The sequence below is a fragment of the Lissotriton helveticus genome, chromosome 7 (assembly GCF_964261635.1).
Source record: "Lissotriton helveticus chromosome 7, aLisHel1.1, whole genome shotgun sequence".
Taxonomy (NCBI): domain Eukaryota; kingdom Metazoa; phylum Chordata; class Amphibia; order Caudata; family Salamandridae; genus Lissotriton; species Lissotriton helveticus.
The window spans coordinates 127,672,467-127,698,221 of record NC_136068.1 but is presented as its reverse complement, the minus strand read 5'-3'; the positions used below and the strand labels follow the sequence as shown (position 1 = coordinate 127,698,221).

The 25,755-nt window shown below is 47.1% G+C and overlaps 1 protein-coding gene across 2 annotated transcripts in view; it reads left to right on the top strand.

Annotated features, from left to right (window-relative positions):
* Nucleotides 1-25,755, top strand: part of RTEL1 (regulator of telomere elongation helicase 1) — a 246,674-nt gene that overhangs the window by 205,381 nt on the left and 15,538 nt on the right. For both annotated transcript variants that reach the window (XM_078651687.1, XM_078651688.1), the window contains exon 35: nucleotides 21,805-22,641. In XM_078651687.1, coding sequence (XP_078507813.1) covers nucleotides 21,805-22,641 — 837 coding nt within the window. The remainder of the gene's footprint in view (nucleotides 1-21,804; nucleotides 22,642-25,755) is intronic.

Sequence of the window (25,755 nt, the reverse complement as noted above, 5' to 3'; positions counted from 1 at the left end):
CTCCCACCCCCAGGCTCCCCCTTGTTGGCTTGTTGTTAACCAGGGCGGATGGGAGTGTGGCCTGACCTACCATATGCGTACTGACTTGTCGACCCCTCCCCCCCCTGGCCCCTCCCCCCACCTCCCGGTAAGGAGTCTGGGTGCAGGAGGTGGGTAGCAGCGAGGTCGCTGCCTCCGGGGTGCCGAGGGGTGCGTAGGGTGCCTGCATTGACTTACCAAGCATATCATTCAAATAGTACAGTGTTTGCAATGTGTGCATACTATACCAAGCATATAATCAAATAGTGCAGTGTTTGCAATGTGTGCATCCTATACCAAGCATATCATTCAAATAGTGCAGTGTTTCCTATCGGCTTGTGTGACATTGTACACACACTTATTCTAAACACAACTATTCGCATTGTGTGCTTGGTTGCGTGAACACTAGTCACACAACGCTGTGTCTATATGGTGCCTCTACTGGCCTATACTCTGAACAGAGAGAGGAAACAGCGCCGTGTTTGACATCCCCCTGTGTCTGCATACAGTGCTTCCCATCAGCCTGCCTCCTCTAGGCACAAAAACGGTGGCGTTTTCTACAGTGTGCCTGTGTCCACGCATGCATTCATTACACCATGACGTTAGTGCTGTGTTCTGTGTTTAATCACACCAAGGAGTTAGTGCTGTGTGTGCTGTGTCTAATCACACAATGGAGTTACTGCTGTGTTTAATCACACAATGGAGTTAGTGATGTATTTAATCACACGATGGAGTTAGTGCTGTGTTTAATCACACGATGGAGTTAGTGCTGTGTTTAATCACACCATGACGTTAGTGCTGTGTTTAATCACAAGATGGAATTAGTGCTGTGTTTAATCACACGATGAAGTTAGTGCTGTGTTTAATTACACGATGGAGTTAGTGCTGTGTTCTCCGTGTTTTCTGTGCTCCCTAGCATTATAGACACAGCTCGAGTGTCCATTTCCCTGTGCAGAACCTCCAGACACCTCTAGATGGGAGCACTGTTCATGTAAATGAAGGCGCCATTCCTGCTGACCCGCAGAGGGTGGCCTGGTCTGTGTCCCGCTCACTTCTCACCTGCGGCTCGGAGAGCAGACGTCACGTGCCCGGTGGGCACGGCCCCCTCCACGCGCTGCCAGCCACTGCTGCCGGGCACGGGCTGGAGTGACCGTGCCCGTCACTGCCGGAGTGCATCGTAGTGTTGTTTCTGTTGTTGTGCAGGCGTTTATCTACATAATCTGACGCATCCCTGTCATGCTATAACCGTGAATGGGGGCCAGGACTCCCCATATGGTGATGGTGCCCGCTGTACACGTGCTGCCGTGCAGTGCGCCGTCTCACCTCCAAATAATGTTTTACATTCTCCGATGACATTCCATCTCAGACTGCTTCCCTCCACAGCTGAGACTGCGCGTGCCTTCTGAAGAGCCTGTCAGGGGTGGACAGGCAGCACCCCCGTGTCCACCAGAGGTGGTGTGCCCCCACAAGGGGCCAGTCCAGCACCTGATAAGTTGCCTAACCGGGTCTTGTACAGCAGATGCCCTCTCGTGCCAGTGCCCAGTGAAGGCTGGGTGACCCTCGCAGGCCCTCTGCAGCAGGCTGTGTGCCCCCAGTCTGAATAGACTGCTGGTGTGTGTGTCTCATGGTGTCATCTCAGCTGAGACTGCAGCAGTGCTTAATTTGTAAAAAAAGAAGTGCATGTGCTGAAAATGTTGCCAAGCAGGCCACAGCTCACTTCTTCCCCCGGTGAGCCCCACTTTCAACACTCTCACTGCCTTAGTCTCTATCTTCTAACCTTGATCTGTTGTATGTCCCCTACGTCTTTGCTCTAAAAGTCTATCTTCTAACCTCTCGAATTGTTTTCTATCATCTTTGTCACACCTAGTGTGTTACCTTATTCCCTGCATTTCTGATTTGCCCTCTATTCATTCTACCCCTGCCCTTTTTCCTCTTCACTTTTATCCATGCTCTGCTCTCTCTCCCCTCGATCTTGGCTCTTTACGATCACTCTTCTAGCAGTGATAAGCTGTGTCTCCGTTTTATCATTTGTCTGCTTTTTTTTCTCTGTCCTGTCCTCTACATCCTTTCATTCTATTTGCTCTCTTCTTAATGCTCTCTTCTTCACATCATGGCTGCTTTCTCTTCGTATCTGATTGGCTCTTCTCTTCTTCTACTTAGCTCCGTCTTATCTCTCTCCTCTCCTGTTGGTTCTTTCTCCTCTTTACTCCTGCTCTCTCTCTCATCTATAACACTGCTGCTGCCTGTGACCTCTGTCGTCAGCCTGTACATGTCCCTGCTATTTTGAACTCTGCGTTTTCCTGTTGTCTTTCCTATAGAAGAAGGTGACATGTGTTTTACTTCCTTACCTACATCGAGTGCAAAAACAAAATGTACAACAAATGAAAATTCTCTTTTTGCATATATTAATCAGTGCAGTATAACTGGGTTATTTGCAGAACAAGTAGCTGCTCGAGCACAGTAGGTGATGTCACTACTAGTGCTGCCTGTAATTAGTAGGTCCAGGGAAGGCAACGGCATTGGCATCCACTGCTCAGCTTGCTGTGACCCTGCCTGCTACAGCACAGGCATTGTCCCCAACCGTAATGCTGCCAATGCCGGTAAGTATGGCTGTGGTGCCTACAGGACTCACGCACGCTCAGCAATTACCATGCTGGGGTGCTGCACACAGATTCTACAGGTGACGCCATGGCGCACAAAAGTTGTGTTGGGCCACAGCCGCATCGAGCACATTGAGGATAGCAGCAATGCAGGGCTGCAGGATATGCTACTCTGGCTACACAGCAAGTGGAAAGTCCACACTTACTTTTGTTTCTTCTTCCTCAAGAACCCTCACTCCCAAGTTCCAAATGCTCTCTTGCAGCTTCCTTTCCTCAACTCCATCTTGAGCCAGCCCCCAGCTACAATTATCCAATGGGAGGCTTAGGCTCAGGCAGTGGTATGGTGCAGCAGACTCTCTGAATGAAATGCAAGGCATAGTTTGTCGATGACTTCTTGGATTTGTGATCGGCGAGATGACATCATCACTAACTTGGTGATACACAATCATGCCTGCCTGGACAGGCGTATGGTGGCCTGTTTATGAACATTTACCAGCCAGAAACCATGCAATGTATGTTATTCTTTTTATTTAGAATTTGAACTATTAATATTGAGACCACCACCTGCAGGGTCAGAAATTGTAGCCCCGGCCCTGTGAAAGAAGTGCAGGTGCTGAGCACCTGAAAGCTCCTGCTTAAATTAAGCACTGGACTGCAGACACCTCCTGCGCACTCTGAGAGGGACCCCTGGGGCGGTAGACCCTTCAGGCTCTCGGCAGCAGTCTCAATAGACTACTGGTTTGTGTGTCTCTTATGGTGTCCTCTCAGCTGAGACTGCAGGCACCTCCTGCGCACTCTGAGAGGGGCCCCAGGGCCCTCTGCAGCAGGCGGTGTTCCCCCAGTCTCAATAGAGTGCTGGTGTGTGTGTGTCTCTTTAAAGGTGTCATCTCAGCTGAGACTGCAGACACCTCCCCCACACTCTGAGAGGGGTCCCGGGGCCCTCTGCAGCAGGCTGTGTGTCCGCAGTCTCAATAGACCGCTGGTGTGTGTCTCTTATGGTGTCATCTCTGCTGAGACTGCAGGCACCTCCTGCGCACTCTGAGAGGGGCCCCGGGACCCTCGCAGGCCCTCTGCAGCAGGCGGTGTGTCCCCAGTCTCAATAGACTGCTGGTGTGTGTCTCTTATGGTGTCATCTCGACCTTTCGTGTCTGTGAATGACAGACACGCTGAAGCGCTACTCTGCAGCGGGGCCCTAGACCTTGGAGCGCAGGCTCTCCCCCTGTGCACAGATGTCACCAGCTCCCTCGCGCATGCGTGTGATCGATCAGACGCCTCGATGCTCTGTGCGTCACCAGGCCCTAATGCATCTGCGTGCAGCCACTTCCAATGTGCAGGCCTAGACTCTCGAGTCTAGAGGGTAGGTGTGACCAGATCTAAAAATCTTCTGTGTGGGCCAGCCACCTGCAGGGGGCAGGCTCACACCCAGCACGTGTGTGATCAGACCCATCAGCGCTGTCTCTGAAGCGGGGGGCAGTTCCGTTCTCCAGTGCTTGCTGTGACCAGACCCTAAACTCCTCTGTGCATCCCTAAGGGTTCTCAGATTTTGAACGGGTGCAGCACCGAGGCTGGGTGCAGGCGCCTAGGAAACCTCTTCCAAGAGGCTGAAACTGTGTGCCTGTCTAGAGCATAGTTAGGTAGACTCGTGGGGAGGCCGCTCCAAATAACAATGCCTTATAGGGAACGACTGCTTCTCAGTACATGGAATGCCAAAGAATCAGCACAGGTAGCAGGCCTCCATGTGACAGTAGCAGTTCTTTCACGGGCCGACTTCGAACATCACCCAAGTGAGAATGGTTGACTAACTCATCCATTTATCCACTCCTGGCAGTGAATTAAGCACCTGCTGGAGATATCTGTAAACTGCGTGCCACTCATGCCTTAATTGTACAAGTTCTTTGAGCGTAAGCGCTTGTACTAGTCTGCCCTACAGGGCTTATTCTTTTTTTTAAATTTTTTTTAAAGATCTTTATTATACACTTTTGTTAAAATAAACACAGCTGTAGGCCTACAACCCCAAGGGCCGGCCGCGTTGTTCACTGTAAGTCACATACAGGGCTTATTCTGCAGGAAACGAAACACTGCACTTGCTGCCTTCTGTGAGAGAAGGAAGCTTGCTTTGCTACTGCCAAATTGCTCCTATCCTTTGAGGCAGTGAAGCTTGCACTGCTGTTGCGAATATTGTACTTGCCGTGTGAAAAACTGCACTTTCTGCCTTTGTGAGAGAAGGAAGCTTGCTTTGCTACTGCCCCTATCCTTTCAGGCAGGGAAGTTTGCACTGCTATTGCACATATTGTGTCAACACAAATAGGGTCAAAAGTTCCTCATGGGGAGTATACCTAAATGTAGGATGCTCCAAAAGAAAAGTTAGAGAATTAGAGATAAGTATGGGGGAATGGATTTGCTCTTGTTCTGGACTTACAGGTGGAGTTGTAAGAAATGCGTGGAGTGAAGTGAATGCTACTCCTTGGTAACCTAGTGCCCTCAGACAACCTTCCGATCGCCCTGGATCATCATTGGGCGTTGCTCCTCGTGTGGGCGGCGCTGCAGTCCCTCACGGGCCCCACAAGGGGGCTCTTTGACGGGGGTTCTTTTTTTGGAGATGCCGCAGTTGTGCATGGCAGTCTGGGGGCCTAGCAAAAATTAGTAGTGAGTGTGAGGAAGTTAAAATAACCGTACAGTGCCCTCAAACTAGTTTATTCAGGGGTCTGGAAGGTTAATTAAAAGGGGGTGTACCCTGGAGTTTCCCTATGAAATAAATAATAGGGGCGGTTGTCTAACTAAACGCTGCTCTCAGGGTAGGTGCTCAAGTGGGGGTAAACCAATTATTCGGTCGACATGTTTCGCGCGTCTGGTGGTCCCTAGTGGATCAAATCGGGCTTCTTCAGGACCATATGATGTGCAAAAAACAATCTAGGCTTGTTGTTGCAGGTGCCAGGCCTATTGCCCGTGTACCCGCTGTACCTTCATCATCAAGGTGAACAGCGTCTTATCGCTGAATGGTACGGTCACTAATCGTACCATAACCCAACCTAAGCAGTCTAAGGTCTGGGCCCCATCGACGTCGGCTTGCCGTGGGTAGGAGTCAGAGACGCCCGCTGAGGGAGACTACTTGCTCCCTCGCTTAACAGGCAAGCCGACGTCGATGGGGCCCAGACCTTAGACTGATTAGGTTGGGTTATGGTACGATTAGTGACCGTACCATTCAGCGATAAGACGCTGTTCACCTTGACGACGGAGGTACAGCGGGTACACGGGCAATAGGCCTGGCACCTGCAACAACAAACCTTGATTGGTTTTTGCACATCATATGGTCCTGAAGAAGCGCGATTGGATCCACTAGGGACCACCAGACGCGCGAAACATGTCGACCGAATAGTTTGTTTACCCCCACTTGAGCACCTACCCTGAGAGCAGCGTTTAGTTAGACAACCGCCCCTATTATTTATTTCATAGGGAAACTCCAGGGTCCACCCCTTTTAATTAACCTTACAGACCCCTGAATAAACTAGTTTGAGGGCACTGTACGGTTATTTTAACTTCCTCACACTCACTATTAATTTTTGCTAGGCCCCCAGACTCCCATGCACAACTGCAGCATCTCCAAAAAAAGAACTCCGCCAAAGAGCCCCCTTTTGGGGCCCGTGAGGGACTGCAGCGCCGCCCACACGAGGAGCAACGCCCAATGATGATCCAGAGCAATCGGAAGGTTGTCTGAGGGCACTAGGTTACCAAGGAGTAGCATTCACTTCACTCCACGCATTTCTTACAACTCCACCTGTAAGTCCAGAACAAGAGCAAATCCATTCCCCCATACCTATCTCTATTTCTCTAACTTTTCTTTTGGAGCATCCTACATTTAGGTATACTCCCCTTGAGGAACTTTTGACCCTATTTGTGTTGACACATTTGACCTTGGGAGCAAGGGCACTGGACCTCTTTTTCCTGTTCTAGTTTCTTATTTGAGCTCCTAGTCCCCCCTCTTTTTGTGTATACATTGCACATATTGTACCTGCTGTGTGAAAAACTGCACTTTCTGCCTTTGTGAGAGAAGGAAGCTTCTTTTGCTACTCCCCTATCCTTTCAGGCGGTGAAGTTTGCACTGCTATTGCACATATTGTACCTGCTGTGTGAAAAACTACACTTTCTGCCTTTGTGAGAGAAGGAAGCTTGCTTTGCTACTGCCCCTATCCCTTCAGGCAGTGAAGTTTGCACTGCTATTGCACATATTGTACCTGCTGTGTGAAAAACTGCACTTTCTGCCTTCTGTGAGAGAAGGAAGCTTGCATTGCTACTGCCACACTCCCTATCCTTTGAGGCAGTGACGCTTGCACTGCTATTGCACATATTGTACTTGCCGTGTGAAAAACTGCACTTTCTGCCTTTGTGAGAGAAGGAAGCTTGCTTTGCTACTGCCCCTATCCTTTCAGGCGGTGAAGTTTGCACTGCTAATGCACATATTGTACCTGCTGTGTGAAAAACTGCACTTTCTGCCTTTGTGAGAGAAGGAAGCTTGCTTTGCTACTGCCAAATTGCTCCTATCCTTTGAGGCAGTGAAGTTTGCACTGCTATTGCACATATTGTACCTGCTGTGTGAAAAACTGCACTTTCTGCCTTTGTGAGAGAAGGAAGCTTGCTTTGCTACTGCCCCTATCCTTTCAGGCGGTGAAGTTTGCACTGCTATTGCACATATTGTACCTGCTGTGTGAAAAACTGCACTTTCTGCCTTTGTGAGAGAAGGCAGCTTGCTTTGCTACTGCCCCTATCATTTGAGGCAGTGAAGTTTGCACTGCTATTGCACATATTGTACCTGCTGTGTGAAAAACTTCACTTTCTGCCTTTGTGAGAGAAGGAAGCTTGCTTTGCTACTGCCAAATTGCTCCTATCCTTTGAGGCAGTGAAGCTTGCACTGCTATTGCACATATTGTACCTGCTGTGTGAAAAACTGCACTTCCTGCCTTTGTGAGAGAAAGAAGGTTGCTTTGCTACTGCCCCTATCCTTTCAGGCGGTGAGGTTTGCACTGCTATTGCACATATTGTACCTGCTGTGTGAAAAACTGCACTTTCTGCCTTTGTGAGAGCAGGCAGCTTGCTTTGCTACTGCCCCTATCCTTTGAGGCAGTGAAGTTTGCACTGCTATTGCACATATTGTACCTGATGTGTGAAAAACTTCACTTTCTGCCTTTGTGAGAGAAGGAAGCTTGCTTTGCTACCTCCAAATTGCTCCTATCCTTTGAGGCAGTGAAGCTTGCACTGCTATTGCACATATTGTACCTGCTGTGTGAAAAACTGCACTTTCTGCCTTTGTGAGAGAAGGAAGCTTGCTTTGCTACTGCCACACTCCCTACCCTTTGAGGCAGTGAAGCTTGCACTGCTATTGCACATATTGTACCTGCCGTGTGAAAAACTGCACTTTCTGCCTTTGTGAGAGAAGCAAGCTTCCTTTGCTACTGCCCCTATCCTTTCAGGCGGTGAAGTTTGCACTGCTATTGCACATATTGTACCTGCTGTGTGAAAAACTGCACTTTCTGCCTTCTGTGAGAGAAGGAAGCTTGCTTTGCTACTGCCAAACTGTCCCTATCCTTTGAGGCAATGAAACTAGCCTAACCTTACTTCAAACATTTACTCTTTGCCTAAAGGCACTACTGAACAAAATGCAATACGTCTCATCTTTATTACACATAAAGCAATTCTGTTTGTAATCAGGTGGCTTTTTAGCTTTAACTTTATTAGTATTTTTCAAACTTTCATGAACATAACATGCATATATATGCGTCGATATGTGTAGGTGTATATATATATATATATTTCTCACTCCTCCGTGACTTAACCGAAAGTAATGGGCGCACTCCCTCTGAGTTCCACAGTTACATTTATTTAAATCTTTTCAGCTTTAGCATGAAAACAACACGATCTACGCGTTTCAGTGCTCGTGAGCAAGGTGCTAGGAGCACTGAAACGCGTAGATCGTGTTGTTTTCATGCTAAATCTGAAAAGATTTAAATAAATGTAACTGTGGAACTCAGAGGGAGTGCGCCCATTACTTTCGGTTAAGTCACGGAGGAGTGAGAAATAATTAACGGCGAGGTTCTGCCGTAGGGTACGCACCCACACCGAGCGCTCAATGGCCGGGAAACCTGGAACCGGCGTGTGAAGATATATATATATATATATATATATATATATATATATATATATATATATATATATATATATATATATATATATATATATATATATATATATATATATATATATATATAAACATATTAACATCTGCATATTTATATCAATACCAATAATAATGCATACTTATACATAGATGCACACATATGCTTGTTATGTACATGGGACTTTAAAAAACACTAATAAAAGCAAAACTAAAAATCCACCTAATTACAAACGGAATTGCTTAAACTTTACTAAAGACGAGACCAAATGCAATAGGTCTCGCATTTATAAGAGATTAAGCTATTGGCATTGTAAATGACAATGCCATTTATTTATCTGTTTTCAAAACCAACACATAAATAAAAGAATTGTCATTTACAATGCCAATAGCTCTAACATTTGCAAAGTCGAGACCGTTGCATTTTAAATGCTTGTTAGCTCAAATCGTTTACCCGAAATCTAGGGCCGTGACCCCATGCTGCAGAGCAAAATCTTTCAGTGAACTGCGAATGAAAAAGGGGCGGCTTTTCTAATATTGATAAGATCAGATTGTTCCAAATAAAAGAGACAGGCTTCATTTGCCTTTAGAGCACAGTCAACCTTTCAGTCATACCTCATCATAGGACAGGTATAATTTATGAAATTTGCAAACCATGCAACGCTAGAAAGAGGCTCAACGTCTGATTCGGCCAGTCACAGGGAATTAATTCCAAATTGTTCATCAACAAATTAATTCCTTAATTAGATGATGATGCACAGTGATCAATTTATATATAGTGGATTTGTTTGATTGCAGCTTCAGAAAATATTATCTGATAGAGACTACTAGCCGCAGATTCCTTCACGTAGAAATATCCCCAGGCGTGAGACTGGATCCGGAAACTTTTTGCCACAGCATCCCTGCGCGCCGGGGCGGCATCACGCGACTCCGCCCAGGCGTCGTCCGCGGACGTAAAGTCAGCGAGGTCACATAAGCCCCACCCGGCGCGCCTATGTCAGTTTTTTCCTTTACAGCGCGTATCCGGTCTCTGTTACGGGCTGGTTTGGGGCCCCCTTTTTTCTTCCCCCTTGTCTAATTTTTGGTGGAACAGTGTGCAAATGCCTTCGGGTTTCCGGACTTGCACGACGTCTGGGCGTCTTATGTCAGCGACGGACCCTCACCTCATTTCTATGTGGTGTTTGGGGGAGGATCACGGCACCACTGACTGTGAGGCGTGCCAACAGTGAAGCCGCGGCGGGAACGCCATGTGAAATTGCTCTCAGCGCGCCTCTCAAGGTCGGCTTCCTCTCCTCGATCAGCCTCGGCAGACGGCTTCAGATACTCCCGTTGTTGTCGTCCTCGCCCTTCTCCGATGTCGCAAGAGTGTCGCTCCCCGGTGGGTAAGTGTTGCAGTTTGTCTGGTGTTCGGCCTGCCAGGGGCGTGGGCTCTCCGTGGGTGATGCGTGTTGACCTCCTAACCACCGTTTCCGGGTGACGGAGTGTCGAGAGTCCACATAGAGACTTATGCCGCAGCTTTGCAGGCCTCGCTGGTGTCTCCTACTCCTTCACCTCCTGGGGTGTCAGCGGATCCCTTGACTTGCGCTGGGCACTCCGCGGCGCCGGCGGCTCCGGCCCCAGCACCGACTGGTCCCCAAGGCCCGCTCGGCCCTTTGGGCAGGCAAAGGCCTTGCCCAGGGCTGAGCTGACAGTGCCAGCACCTGCTGGTCTGGGCGGCGCCACAGGGTTCGGTGGACCCTCCTCGTCCCGCTCCACATCCTGTTCCGGGCCTTTCTCGCCCCTCCACGAAGGCGGCTGCCTTGTCGGAGGGCGAGTCGGAGATGGAGTCGGCTCTGGCGTTGCCGCATGGTTCGCCAGGCCACCTCCAACGCATGCTAGGCTGAGGCTGGCTGAGGGTTACCTGTCATTCCCCTGGTCCCTCCTGTTCCTCCACGCAGGCGGCTGCCTCAGCCACCTCGGATCTGGTCGAGCAGGCGCCATTCAGGCGTGCCCCTTGGCCACCTCGGATCTGGTCCCGCTCCGGTCCCCAGCGGGTCGTGGTTTCTAGGTGCCTTCTCCGGCGTCACCATCGGCGCCGGATGGTGGCGACGTTCTGCCTCGGGCGGTGGACTCTACCACTCCGCACAGGAGTCGGGCCGCAAATTAGTCTTCAGACGTACCCTCTTTTCAAGTATGGCTGCATTTTGGTGTCATCCTCCCCAGAGACAGGCCGCCGTTTGGTGTCCTTTTCACTGGCATCGTCGAAGGGCGGCTCCCCGCCATTTTCGAGGCTGAGGTGTTCATCGGAGGAGCGGCAGGTCCCCCATTCTTCGGTTCCTCCCGACTTCCAGGTCTGGCCTTTGCCCGCTCTGCTTGGCTTCAGGGACAGCCGCCTTAGTCTGCAGCCTTCGCCCACGGAGGAGCTGCTTTCTCCACCTCTGGGCCCTACGGAGGCGGGTGCAACCTTCGCTCACGCGGTGTCTACGGCGGTGGGCATTCTGCGCATGGGTGACCCGGTTGCTCACTTTCCGGCGGACCATCTTTTGGAGGTTCTCCAACAGGGCTCTGGTGGGAGGGCGATCTTGCTTCCCTTTGAGGGTTTACTCCTTTCTTCCCTGATGGTGGCTTGGAGGCACCCCGCCTCAGGGGATCCTGTGCCTCACCACCTTTTGCACTGGCACCTCCTGGCGCCGTGTGACCCGGCGTGTCTTTACCTCCACCCCTCTGCCTCCAGTCCACTTTTGCGGACTGCTTTTCCCTCCCTGCCGCCACTGTTGACTCCGCCGTCCCGGGAGGCCCGCTGAATCTTGGGGCGCAACATGTTCGCCTCGACCAGCGCTGCCCTACAGGCCCTTAACACCTTATGTGTGTTGGCTAGGGCCTCCACTTGTTTGTGGGACTTGGCTGAGTCTTTTGGGATCCGCTGCTTCCGAAGAGACAGTCCAGGTGGATTTACGGCATCATGCGCTGGATGGCCGGGAGCTAGTGGCGTCTATTCTCCGCTCTGCTCTGGACATCTCGGAGGTGCTGGTCCGGGCCATGGCTTCCTCCGTCGCCCTTCTTCGCCATGCTTGGCTTCGGGACGGTGTGTTCCCTGAAAATATCCGGGAGCGGCTGATTGATCTTCCGTTTGATGGCAACTTGGTATTGAAGGGGAAGTTTCAAAGGCATGCCGCCTTTGTGAACCTCCCCAGACCATTTGCTGCTTTCAGCAGCTGGTCCCTACTGGTTCTACCCCCACTTTGGGCGGGAGAACCAGCGGAAAAACAAGTGAGGGGAAGAGGTGTCACCCACCTCTGCCAACTCCACCCCTCTGGTGGGGAAGTCGAGGTTAAGCACAACTCTGAGTCCCCGCCATCTTGAGGATGGGGGGCCTAGCCAACCAGGGACAGGCTCCTGCCCCCCTCCCCCTGGAGGTTGGCACGATATGGGGTGTACCCACCCCAGGCAAGGGACCAATTCGTACCTGCCCTTTACTAACCTGTAACATCCTTAAATCTAGTATTTATGGGGCACACTGAACCTTGCTTCCTCCTATCCAGCCTGACAACAAGAAGAAAAGAAGAAGGACAGAACAGCCGTGCAGCCAGCCTTTCTCCCCTAGAACCTGCTCCGGCGAAATCCCGGTGTGTCCTGCAGCCAGCAACCTTGAAAACCCTGGAGGACCTGCCTGCCTTCACTTCCAAGACTGCTTCTCCTGTGAACACCGGATTTGTTCAAACTGCAGCTTCTGGCTCCGGCCGGATATCGCGAATCCAGCACACTCTGCACCTGCCGAACCCGGCCCGAGTGGAAAACACAAAGAGGAGGTCCCCCGGCGATCCTGTCCCGAGATCCAGTGACCCCTGACCTGCCTCAATCCTCCAGCCGACGCCTGCAGCCTAAATCCAGAGGGTTTCCCTGACCACTACCCTGAGCTCTTAAGAAGATCCGACCCCAAAAGGCACCCATGCACCTGACGCCCCACAACCTTGTGTGCCCAAACCAACAGTGCCTAACCTACCTTTAACTTCCCAACCTACCTCTCAAAGTGTTGGTCGCACCCAGAAGTCCTTCGTCCCCCTGCCTGCAGTGCTTTTGCAAATCCGAGGTTCTCCATTGAAAACAACAGGGCACCCGACTTCAAAACAGCACCCTACACCCGGCCGCCCTAGTGCCGCTGAGAGTGCACCTTCGGTGCTAATTTGGTTCCCTATTTTTCCCTGACCTAAACCCTAGGCTTTGTTACCACAGCCGTGTGGCCTGCTTGCCAGCAGCCACCAACCAGAGGCCCCTATCCTCGATAGGATAACATTGGGCCTCAACACTCTGCACCCGGCCGCTCTAGTGCCGCTGAGGGTGAAACAAAAGTGCATCACTGACCCTGGGGGACCCCGGAGTCTAACCCCAGAACCTTAAATCCCACAGACGATTACTTACCTGTGAACCGATAACCTGTTTTTCCTCCATAGGATAACATTGACAATTTTCTTCCAAAAAGTTTCTAAGTGTGGAGTTTTGAAATCTAAAACTATTTTAAAAAAATCGCACAAATAACCAAAACGAATTTACTCCCCAGTTTACAGGAAATGTCCCAGTGCTGAATCCAGCACTGACTAAGAAAAGTAACGTACAAATTAACCTGCAATTTACTGAAAAAGCTCATTCATTTCAATGCACTGTTTGTCTTCCAAAAAACGACCAAGTGTGGAGTTTTAAAATCTAGAGATATTCTTTAAAAATCGTGTGAATAATCAAAATGTATTTACTTACCTGTTTCCAGGAAGTGTCCTAGTGCTGAATCTAGGTATCCAGCACTGAGTTAGAAAAGTAGCGAGAAAAGTAACTTACCTGCAATTTACTGAAAAAGCCCATTCATTCCAATGTACTGTATTTGCTAAGTGTTGCAACCTACTGCATTCCCTGTAAATTTAAACAAAGTACAATTTTCATTGCATTTTCAAACTGTTCTACAATCAGCAACGTATTCCTGTAAAGTATTTTATGCCTACCTGTGCCAGGCTTGCGTGGTTCTAAAATAAAACAATAGTATATTTTCTATACAAAAACAATTGGCCTAGAGTTCAGTTCTTGAGTGTGTGAATTAATTTCCTTACTGAGTGTGTACATCAAATGCTTAACACTGTCCTCTGATACTGCCTTACTACTCGACCACTCTACCACAAATAGAGAGTAAGGTTCTATCTAACTTTAACCTCTGCCTACCTCTGGGGTCACCTGGACTCTATACACACTACACCTCATTTTGGTGCAGTACATATAGAGCCAGTTTCCTACAAGTCGAGAATGATGACTCCATCGGCTACCCTCGTACAGACGAAGTCTTCAGGCAGTGCCCTGTCGTCCAAGAAGATCCATTCAACAACCAGACCCTTGTCAGTGGTAACCTAATCTACAGTAACCGCACCGAACTGTCAACAATATTTGCCCTTTTTATCAGCACTGGAAGCCCAATCAGCCTACTCTCATCCACCCTTGAAGGTTTCTGCTCAGTTGTCAGCGCATATATTTGAATCTGAGGCAAAGGCTGAAGTCAGCAACCAAGAACAAGCTTCAGATACAGCCTATTTTCCTGCGCAACAATATTTGTGATGTGTCTAGGACTATCTCAAGGAGGCTTGGGAAGAGGAGGAAGGAGATTCCAGGAAGACTTTGATGTTTAAAAGCATCAATGTTTCCAATCTTAAGGTCGTCTAAGAAGATTTTGACCTACGTATTAGCCCAAGTGCCAGTAAAGTTGGACCTCTTGTGATGCAGGTACCAGTTGGCTTCTTGTATATGTTGACCACCACCAACACCAGGGCTATCACAAATCCAACAGTGAAGAAGAGGGATGTTGGTCAGTCATGTTTCCAGGACTCCAGTTAAACCTGTACCGGGAAGGATTTATTGTTTTGCTTCCGCTAAGAAGCAGGTTATTGTGGTTCACAAGGTGCCCCAATTAATGCACTCTGGGCACTCTCTGGAATTGCTAGATAAGCCTCCCAATCATCCACCCAAGAAGGTGCACATCTCCACATGTACGAACTGCAACAAGAAATTCTTCCCCTTCCAAAACAGGCAATCAATTGGGTGCTAAAATCCCAAGGGTACCTGGGTTTCTTTTACTGATTCTTTCTGGTGAGGTAAAAAACAGGGGATCGGAGACTGATTGTGGACCTTTGAGACTGAACAATTTTCTAAAGAATAATTCCTTTCCAGTTGTCACCCTGTAGAATGTCCTTCTGGTGCTTCGGGAAAGGCAGTTCCTGACTGTCCTGGATCTTCAGGGTGCCTACTTCCATGTCCCAATACAACTGAATCACACAAAATATCACCAATTCCCTGATGGGGCTGCACTGCCAATGCAAATTGTTTCAATTCAGCGCACTTCCCTTCAGACTACAGTTAGTTTGATGGATGTTCATGAAGTGCCTTGTTTCTTGGCATCCCACTTTTACAGAGTGCCATGTGGACCGATATTTGGATGCCTGGCTCGTTATGGCTTCCTTCATCAGAGAAAGAGCCCTTGGCCTCCACAGCCACTTTTGTAAATCTTTTCCATTGCTTGGGTCAAAAACTGTACATAAATCGTCTGCCCGTCAAGTAACAAAGTTGAAATTTTTATTAACTATCCTGAGCACATGGCCCAGTAAAGCATTTGTCAGCAAAGGAAGTAGAAAAACTTCAAGCATGGCGAAGACCATCTGTTACAAAGAGGCGTTCTCAGATAGGTCCTATAATTCATTGTTGCGCTTAATGTTCTCATGCATCAGTTTAGTGTCGTCCTGAAGGTTGCAGATGCAGTCGGAACAGCAAGAGTTGGATCAAAAAGGGATTCAAGTAACAGGATCTTGGAACGATAGTGGAGCTGGTATCTAGAAGTCTCAATCAGGCTGTGCTGTGGTGGAGATTCCCTAGCAATATCAATACAGACTTTCCATTTCCACCACCCCTGACAGAATTACAATGACAATTAGTGCATCGATGGAAGGATGGAGCGCTCACATGCGGGAGCACTCTACAAGAGGTTTCAGTTCGGAAGAGGAAAAGTAACTCCACAAACATTTTGGAGCCGCATGCCTCAACCCTAGAAACGTTCCTTCTGAGATTGGCAGAGCAAGGCATGTTGATCAGGACAGACAAAATGATATATACTATTTTGCCAGCAGGAAGGCACAAGGTCTCATTCCCTTACAGCTGAGGCGCATATTTTGTGGGTCTGGGCCATAGAAAACTATGTCGATATTGCTATGGAATATTTACCAGGAATCTAGAACGGCCATGCAGTCTCGCTGAGTTACACCCACAAGTGAAGCACCAACAAGGCAAGTGCAGTTGACTGAAATGGGTTCAGTCAACTCTAGGCCTATTTCCCACCCTGCAGAACAAGAAAAGCCTGTTGCAGCAGGCATTGTCAACCAGGATCCAAGTGCAATGCGTTCTCAATGACCTGGTGGAATGACCTGATTTACGCCTTTCTGCTGTTTCCCCTTCATTCACCGGGTGCTGTGGAAGGTCATGGAGGACTACTCTTCTCTGATGTTCAATGCCCTGACGTGGCAGCAGCAATTCTGGTACACCAACATGTTGAGACTGTCACTATGTTCACCATTTCAGCTGAAGATTCATCCCGAGCTCCTCTCCAGACACAACAGACAATTTTTCCTGCACAATTTGAAGTCATTCAACCTGACAGCCTTGTTGATGAATTTTATTAATTTTAGAATGTAACCCTATAGGGAGGTATCTAATAAACTGTGAACAAATGTTTTAAACACTTTGTTGCATATGTCTAATTATCTATTGTTTAGTACACAGTGACACAACTCCACAATATTAATTGTATTGAGAGAGACTAGCTAACCTTGGGGACCCTCTGTAGGTCCTTTTACCTAGACAGTTGTCTAAAAGTTAGTTATTGGAATTTACGCCTAGAAGATCACAGGGTGTGACTTTCTGTATTATGTTAAAGTATACCATCTTTCAGTTGTTTTTATTTCCATTCCCAAACTCTAAAAAAAAAAACAATCCCTGTGGTTTAACTTTTCCTTGAGGAATAGTTTAAAGTGCTGAGTTACATATAACCAGTGCCTTTTTAGGTCGAGGGACCGACGGCTGGCTTGCCAGCCGGAAGTCGGGAGATTTAATGAGTTTCAGTAGGGCAGTTAAACCCGCCTCTCTGCTCTGTCTCTCCTCCATTGGCTGGCTTCCTAAACGGAGGTCAGCCATTGGAGGAGAGAGGCGTTCCTCCAAAGAAGCTCCGTCTCTTTCGGATTCGGGGGTGTGTTCGTGCTGTTGTTTCCACTTTTAAGCCACGCCCCCAAATCCGAAATTTTCGGAAGCTTGCGGCGGCCATTTTTTTTTAGCTTCGTTGTGAGGAATTGTGCTTCCTCGTTGTGCTTGTGTCTCTCTGGAGGGAGCGGCCGCCGACCTCTGCACCATGAGCAGCCACAAGCAGGACGGGGAGCACCTGAGCAGCGTCGAGGAGGAGGTGAGGCGCCCTCGGGTGCTTGTGTGAGGCGCCGGGGCCGTGCTCTGGTGACCCTTTGCTTTGAGCTCTTTTGTGGCCGGCGCGGCGCTATTTTACTTAACTTGACGAGCTCTTCCGTGTTTAGACCATGGGAGCAAGAGCTGCCACTCACTCTTCCTCTGCCGTTGTTTCCCGGTCGGGGTCGGGTTTGCTTCCTCTTTCCTCCTGGAGCCCTTCGCCGCTCCCTTCGCCTCAGTTCTTTCCATCGTGCACCTGTGCACCGTTGAGGTCGGGCTAGGGGCGCTCGCTCACCCGCTACACCTGGCATGGGGGCAGCTCGGCCACTTTGGCTTATGCTCGCCGCCGGCCGTCCTTCCGCACAGCTGGCTTGACCTCTCGGCTCTCGGGTAGGAGCTGCACTTGTGCCCTCAGGCTGCTGCTGCTGACCTGCACCAGTCACGGCCAAGAGCCCGTGTTTCCTACATAGTGGGACAATTGCCCCATTGTGCTCTGTTCATGAGTGTTCATCTAGTTGACTTGGGGCAGGAACACAGCAGTACTACGGGTGTGTTCGCTGCTGTCATTCCGCTAGTTGGGAACTGAGGGCTTGCCCCACCCTTGGTTTTCATGTAACCCTACAGCGTGCGCTGCTCTGTGGACCACTTCCTCAGTGGTCGTGTGCGGGGATAACTCCGTGGTCAGCTCACAGCCTCGCATGAGGGCAGTCGGATCCCACATCCTAGGTAGAAGAGACCTAATACACTTTAGCTTTCTCCACTTTGGGAAGTTAATTAATCTTTGTTGTAAAGGGGACTTGTGACCAGTTTATGCTGAGTAAAGCTTTAAGCTAGGGGTGTACTTTCGATTACATTGTGAAGCTTGTTCTCGAGGCAGAGGACTTTAAAAAAGAGGAAAAAAGGGTTTCCTTTAAACCGGAAGCAAGTGCAGCAGCTTCCTGGCTTCAGAAACGTGATATATCCAGTTCCTATATGACCCTTAACAGCAACATCGTGTGCTTTTCAATTGTTTTAATAGCCCAACAAAGACCGAAATAAAGACTGCAGCAGTTCAGTTTTCACAACATATTGGCTGCTTTTGCGTGGGTGTGATATTATGTTGGCAGGTAGGACAGTACCATCCTAAATTATTTTCTAGGAAAAACGGAACCTTTTACTTGCATGTCAAAGAATAAATGATTATCTAACTAGATGCCCAATTATTTTTTTCCTTTTGAAGCAGGCATTGGAATATTTCCCATGGAGCTAGGCCACTTTGATTCCTGACATCTTCTGGTGTCTTTCCCTGATAATAAAATACGTTTTGCAAGCGTTTAGTCGCGAAACATTATGCAACCTCGCTGTGCTTGCTCTCCTGTGTGTGGCTCTGGGTGTGTGTGTGTGTGTGTGTGTGTGGCTCTGGTTGTGTGGGTGTGTGTGGCTCTGGGTGTGTGTGTGGCTCTGGGTGTGTGTGTGGCTCTGGGTGTGTGTGTGGCTCTGGGTGGGTGTGTGTGTGGCTCTGGGTGGGTGTGTGTGTGGCTCTGGGTGGGTGTGCGTGTGGCTCTGGGTGTGTGTGGCTGTGGGTGTGTGTGTGTGTGTGGCTCTGGGTGTGTGTGTGGCTCTGGGTGTGTGTGTGGCTCTGGGTGTGTGTGTGTGTGTGGCTCTGGGTGTGTGTGTGTGTGTGACTCTGGGTGTGTGTGTGTGTGGCTCTGGGTGTGTGTGTGGCTCTGGGTGTGTGTGTGGCTCTAGGTGTGTGTGTGGCTCTGGGTGTGTGTGTGTGGCTCTGGGTGTGTGTGGCTCTGGCTGTGTGTGTGTGGCTCTGGCGATGTGTGTGTGGCTCTGGCTGTGTGTGTGTGGCTCTGGGTGTGTGTGTGTGTGGCTCTGGGTGTGTGTGTGTGGCTCTGTGTGTGTGTGTGTGGCTCTGTGTGTGTGTGTGTGGCTCTGTGTGTGTGTGTGTGGCTCTGTGTGTGGCTGTGTGTGTGTGTGTGTGTGTGTGTCGCCATGTGTCGGTGGCTCTGTATGTGTGTGTGGGTGGCTTTGTGTGTGTGGCTCTGTGTGGGTATAAATGCAATAGGTCATGCATTTGCGAGCTATTAAGCTATTGGCATTGTAAATGACAATGCCATTTATTTAACGATTAAGCTATTGGCAATGTAAATGACAATGCCATTTGTTTATGATTAAAAAAAAACTATGAGCAATGCCAATACCTCTACCTTTAATAATGCCTAGACCATTGCATCGTAAATGCTTGTTATTTATATGCGTGAGCAAGTGATACCATTTTCACTAAGAATAACTTTTATATCCAGTTCTGCGTTGTGGCTTCCCGCAAGCCCCATTTGTAGCTGTGCCCACATGCTGCTTGTTGTCATACTCCCAGCAGAAGTTACGTTTGGTTCTGCTGAAAGACACAGGACACACTGAAGTCTGTCTTCCATTTATACAGATATTAGTCTAGCTTATCCCACTGGACCGTCTAAGAACATGTAGGCAGAAATCTGTACAAAAAGCAGACTTTTCTCTTCAAATAAATAGTATCAATAGCTGTGGCATTGAGAAATGAAACTATCCGCATCACATCAGACATGAGAGTACATCATCTCATGGTCCATTTGCACAAAACGGGTATAATTAAGTCCCCCTTGCTGCAACAAACCTTTTGCCGTACATCCAGCGACATTACTACCATTAGTGAGATGCGAAATGTAATAACTGGGGGGTACGGGAGTGGAGGGGATGCAATTCAGGTCATATGGTCTTTATTTAGACAGAAATTTTGTTGTGAAACTGTAAGTTACAACTTACCTTATCGGTGTATATTACAGTGCTAACCACTCAGGTCACCCATGGTATTTCAGTGTAGGGAACATGAAATGTACCCTTTATGTGGACAAGTTTGAGGATCTGCGGAGTGGCACTTGCAGGATTAATGTCAAGTGAGGTAGGGATAGCGCATACGAACAGGAAAAGAGATGAGGTTAAAGAGAACATTTTCTAAGATTGTGTGTGGCGTAGAGGCACAAGTCTGATTTTGAAAGTCTTGATAATTGTACCCTTGCGGCCTGAGGATTTGATTTAGAAAGGACACCCTTTTATAATTTCCCAGGTCACTGGTACTGATTAACAAAACCTGAAACCAGTAGCACGTATCTTTTGACAGGAAGCCTTCCAATTGCTCTTTATTACTCCCTTCAGTGAGTGATCAGTTTGTAATGCTGATCAATGTACGATGCAAGGATAGGGCACATTGTTTCTAACCTACACTCTGCTGAAGTTTTCACCTGTGTGTTAATGTTAGTGGCGGCTAATATTGCTCTGAAGGGGATAAAAACGGAAGTAGCAACATTGCTCAAGAAATGTACTCCTCCAATTGGAAAGATTTGACAAAAGTCAATTACTCTGCTTGGTGGAATGCTATTTGTTTCAATCACAGACTTGATACTAACTACGTTACCCCTGTTTCCCTTGCAATTAAGAGGGATTTATTATGGATTCCTCTTACTACTTATTTATCCACTCTCTCTACACCAATTTTCACCACCATTGGTACTCCTACCAACTCATCTGCTGAAGTCCGTAAACCTCCATGATTATCCTTTAGTTGTCTTTTTGCATAACTTTTCTTTTATTTCTTCCTAATTATTATTCATTGTTCATGTTTTGCCTTTATTGTTGTTTCACTTACTGCATACATTGTCGTATTCACTTATGCTGCATTATTCAATTATTTTTTATATGATTTTGTTTTCTTTTTCCTAGTTCAGAGATACGTGTTTATTGATTCCGTTTCATTATTTTCTGCATTATATTTTTATCGCTTTCATATAATTTTATATTGCCTTGATGCACTGATATTATCTGTTTATTATGCTTGGTTTCAATAAACTTGAACTTAAAAAAAGAAATGTACTCCATTTTATTTGGAAAAGTCTGAGGGCAGCAGAAATTGTTTGTGTGTAATACGTTGAGCTTTAGATCACTGGCAGTGGTTTCACAGTTTCTAAAAGCGAGACACAACCTAAATTACCTCCTTCTCAACCCCACACACTTTTGCATAATGTTTTGATCATATTATTTTTTCCATTAACTTAATTTGGGACAAATATATGGCTTTTACACACTTACGATCATCTTCTCCTCAACACCCCAATAGCCGAACAGTACAGCTCTTAACTAAGCACAGCTGCATTTGAGTTCACACCTATGGCATTTTAGAGAATCTGTTAGTTTGTCTGTGTTCTCAGTCCACCTTTAACGTTGCCATAATGTTGGGACTCTTCACTCATGCCAGGCTCCTGGTTGCATTTCTGAAGGCTTCTCACATCCAATTCCCAGATAACATATTAGTGAGTAGGTAAAATCATGTGATAATGTAGAACTTTATCATTCTACTAAGTAACTGCTTTCTATTATATCAGTGAAGTAACCTAGAGCATATAGGAGTATCAAAAGTCATTAAAAAAGGATCAGCATTTCAATGTAAAAGTAATGTTAAAATACTGTTTGACCAAGCTTAGGACTGTCTTTTTAGTGTGTTGTACACCAATGGTGAATATAAGTTGAACTGACATTTCTTTGCACTTTGTTCAGGATGCTACAGTTTTGTTCGCCCTCATCATAAGAAACAGTTCAACCAGATGTGTGCAGATCTGACAGGACTAAGCTGCAGTGAAGCTGCAACACAATCACTGCAGCCACAAGCTCAGGATGGGAGGCAGGGCAACGACGGCAAGGGAGAGAGCAAGCCACTGCAACACAACGATCAGATAGAGCCGCAAGGTTTCTCTATCAAAGGAGAGAAGACTGAGACCCAAATCTCCTTCAGTGACCGTGAGAAACAGCAGCACAACAAACCGACTGCTCTTCAGGACTCTACCATAAGAGAGAGTAGTCTGCTACAACAGAACAATGCAATGAGGCTGCAGGACTTCTGCACTGAAGAAGAGGGGAATCGGCCTCGATATAAGAACATACCGCGCCCATCGAATTGCTGGAAACAAGAGCCCCATCCACTACAACATATGGAATCAGAGATACTGCTTTCTCAGGGCTTTTGTCACAAATGTGGGATGGATTTAATGCAACACGGGGAGTCTGCGTGTCTTGATATGTGCTATACTTTAAGAAAGAGAAAACGACGGTTGAATGCGAACCCATTGAGACTTCAAACCAGTATCAATGTAAAAACATCATCAGAACTAGACCAGGATAGCTCTGATCTGGATTCATGTGACAGTGGTGAGGAAGAATCACAGATTCACCATAATGCATTGGATCTCCAAAGCTACAACACATGTGAGAGGAGACCAGAGCTGCAGCAGGATTCTGGCAGTTCACAGAACCACAGTGAAGGAAAGACTGAGCAACACGGTCACCCAAATCCTGCAAATCTACAGAGCTCGTCCACTGAAATCAGTCCCAGGCCAGGTAAGCAAGTAAGGGAGGGAGGGATAGGTCTCATGGGGTGTAAGCACAGAGCAGCTATTAACAGTATGAAGACAGTCTTTGTGGCACTGATAAATGGATTTCCTGCAACAGATTAAATTAAATGGTAGGAATAGAGTATATTTTCTGCCGTGTCATGAAACCTTTTTGCGAGACATATATTGTTTGCTCTGCACAGCTCGATACACCACCACCTTGAAGTCTTGGGATGTGAAATCTAGTGTCCTCTTATTAGGCAATGCCCCAGTTGTGTTTTTTATTCAGCTTTCTAGACATCAACTGCATTATTTTTCTTGGAATGTTTTAGTAGTCACTGCCTAGGTATCTTTTTGCTTGAGCTATTCTACTGTGGTTTATCTGGGCCTTGCTCAGGAGGTTGTGAGTTGTTTGTGTTACCTGCGAAGAGGAGACATCGCTACTTCGTTTTCTTCATTTGTCAAAATCTGGTCTGCAGTTACTCTCCTGGAGTTTTTCCCTCTTTACACAAGCAAAATAAAGAAGATAGTGAATATTTTAAGTCTTGGTCTGGGCTGCTTTACATGAACATTGACGGATTTGGTGCACCGCTATTTGTGTTTTTGTTACAATGTGGCCATAAGGTAGCACCCTTGGGCAGCGGGTGCCTATAGTGGGTGCACATCCTAAGAATCATATTTCAAGAATTACTGAATCTGGGACAAGGGGATGGGCTCGCAGCTCGGTTGCTTTAGTTGTGAGTCATCATATCTGTGCCCACTTTCTTTTAAAGCCTGGATAGTGTTAATTATTATCCGGTTTTAAAAAAACACTAAAAACACCAGCAACCTTCAAGACCATATTCAGTTAGGGAAAAGTAGTCATGCACCTTTTACTGAGAAATGGTCTAGTTTTCGAAATATGCAGCTTAGCCTCTTGGAAGTATGTTTATGCTTTTACTCTGTACTACTAGCTAGATTTTGACAGCAGAGCAAATATTCTAGTGAGCCAGGTTTATTTGCAGATTCTGTTTAATATAAAATATCTTATCTTGTCTCTCATGGGTCTGATTTTACCACTTCTTTTAATGATGAATGTGCTATTCTGCTCAGGGGCGATCCCAAGATATAGAAGAGAAAATGTACTTGTGATCCTAGATCTCTATCGGCATTGCAGAACCCGTACCACTGTGAACGAGACAACATCTGTGTTACTTTCCAGGCCCAGCACAGGATTTCAAAATAATAACATGCCTAGTTAACTAAACTCAATAATCCCCATGGGTCCAATTCTTTGCTGACTCTCTGTTATCCCATCCTAAAACTCTGCATTGTACACAATGAAATTCACCTTTTATTGCAAGTTCAGTAAGATTAATGTTGAATTGAAGAGATATACTTCTGTTTTCCCAGCTCACTTTTGAATGCACCGAATGCCCCATCAATACAAGCCAAAGTTTCCTGTCCCTGGCCACATTTGAAATTATTTGTATCCTCCATTCTGCTACCATTTAAAGGGCCACACGACTAGGCTCCTGCAGGATAAATCTCCATTCCTTCAACTCTGCTTCTAAAGGCGCCTCTATCTTCATCCCGTAGTGGTAAAATTGTGCTCCAGCCTAGCCTGACTAGTCTCTCTGCAAAAACTCTGACCCGCCGTTGCCAGCCCCTTGTAAAATTGAGATGGTCCAACAGGTGCTGTATCTTGCTAAATTCTAACATGTTTGCCAATAACTACTGCTTTATCAAATATAATATCTTTACACTTTGTCTACCAGTAACCTTAGCTATGTCCTCAAACTCTTTGACCAGAAAAACGATCATCTTCCAGGAACCCTTCATTTTTCATTGCACAAGTACGAGCCCTGCCACCTTCTTTTTTAGTTCTAGCATCAGAGCACTCTTCTTCCTTGCCGTTGCTACCGAACAGAAATGTGCCAGGTAGTGCCTCAATCACTCTGAACTGGAATACACTCAGAACATCAATTGTCCAAATATACAGAATTGGTCAAAGAATCCACTTGGCTAGATCATCAAGGGTGCTTTCTCGCTGAATATCTGTTCCTTATACTCCATACACAGTGGAGAAAATATCTGTGAGGTGAAAGCTGATATTAGGTTTTATTTGGGTATTTATTTCCACTGTGCAACCACCTACCATGCTACACCTTTTTGTCCATGGGTACATTATAGTGCTGTCTTCCTTACTGATACAGTCCTTTAACTGCTGCCCTTCAAGACTTGATAAGTGAAGGATTAACTTAAACCTTGCTGATACCTTTCTCAAGACATGCGCAGGGAGTATTTATCAGATTGCTCAATAGTCAGTTCCTGAATTAGCTCAACACCCCACCTTCAGTGCTGTCTCCCCCAGCTCCCGGTTTAACACCACTAGCACTCTGTAGCCAACTTAAACTTTTCTGCTTATAGCCGTGTAGAACCTTTGTAACCTAACCTGAAACTAAATTTCAAACGTTCCCTAACAGTGGTGGCCATTTTCTGTCTGGTTAGTGTCAGGCCACTTCCTGATCCTGTCTAGTAAGTGTTCGTTCATGAGTGTGGCATGATATCGTTCAAAGCTCACCATGATATGTGGCTTCTAAAGCCTGTACACAAAAATCCTTGCAAATGAGTGGACGAGTTTCTGAGATGGAGAAGCCAGAAGAACGAGCACTGATCCAACACGCATTACCTTGTAAAGGGTAGGCGGGCATTGATGATATATCCTATATCACCACTCAATTAAACCTAAATGTTCTGCTAAAAAGGCAAAAAAAACCTGCTCTGGAGCAGTCGCTCCAAGGGTGTTGACAAAAACTGGTACTGTTTTTAAATGATTATTCAAAGCAAAACCCCACTAACTGTAATACTAAAAGCCAGAGGCTGCAACGCCTTAAATAATTTAGCAGTACAAATTGCAATGCCATACAAACTACAAGAAGTAGTAGGATAAAATAATTTTTCACAATTGTTTCATGTCAGAAACGAATTTATCCAAGACTGCAAGACTTCATCTGCTGTAGAATGAGTTTAGACACCTATATCTTGTTAAAGATTACTACTTGTACTTTGAAAGATGATGCATGCCAGACAATTGTAGAGATGGGCTTGACTAGAAGCTCAGGCTTCATGGAGATGTCCC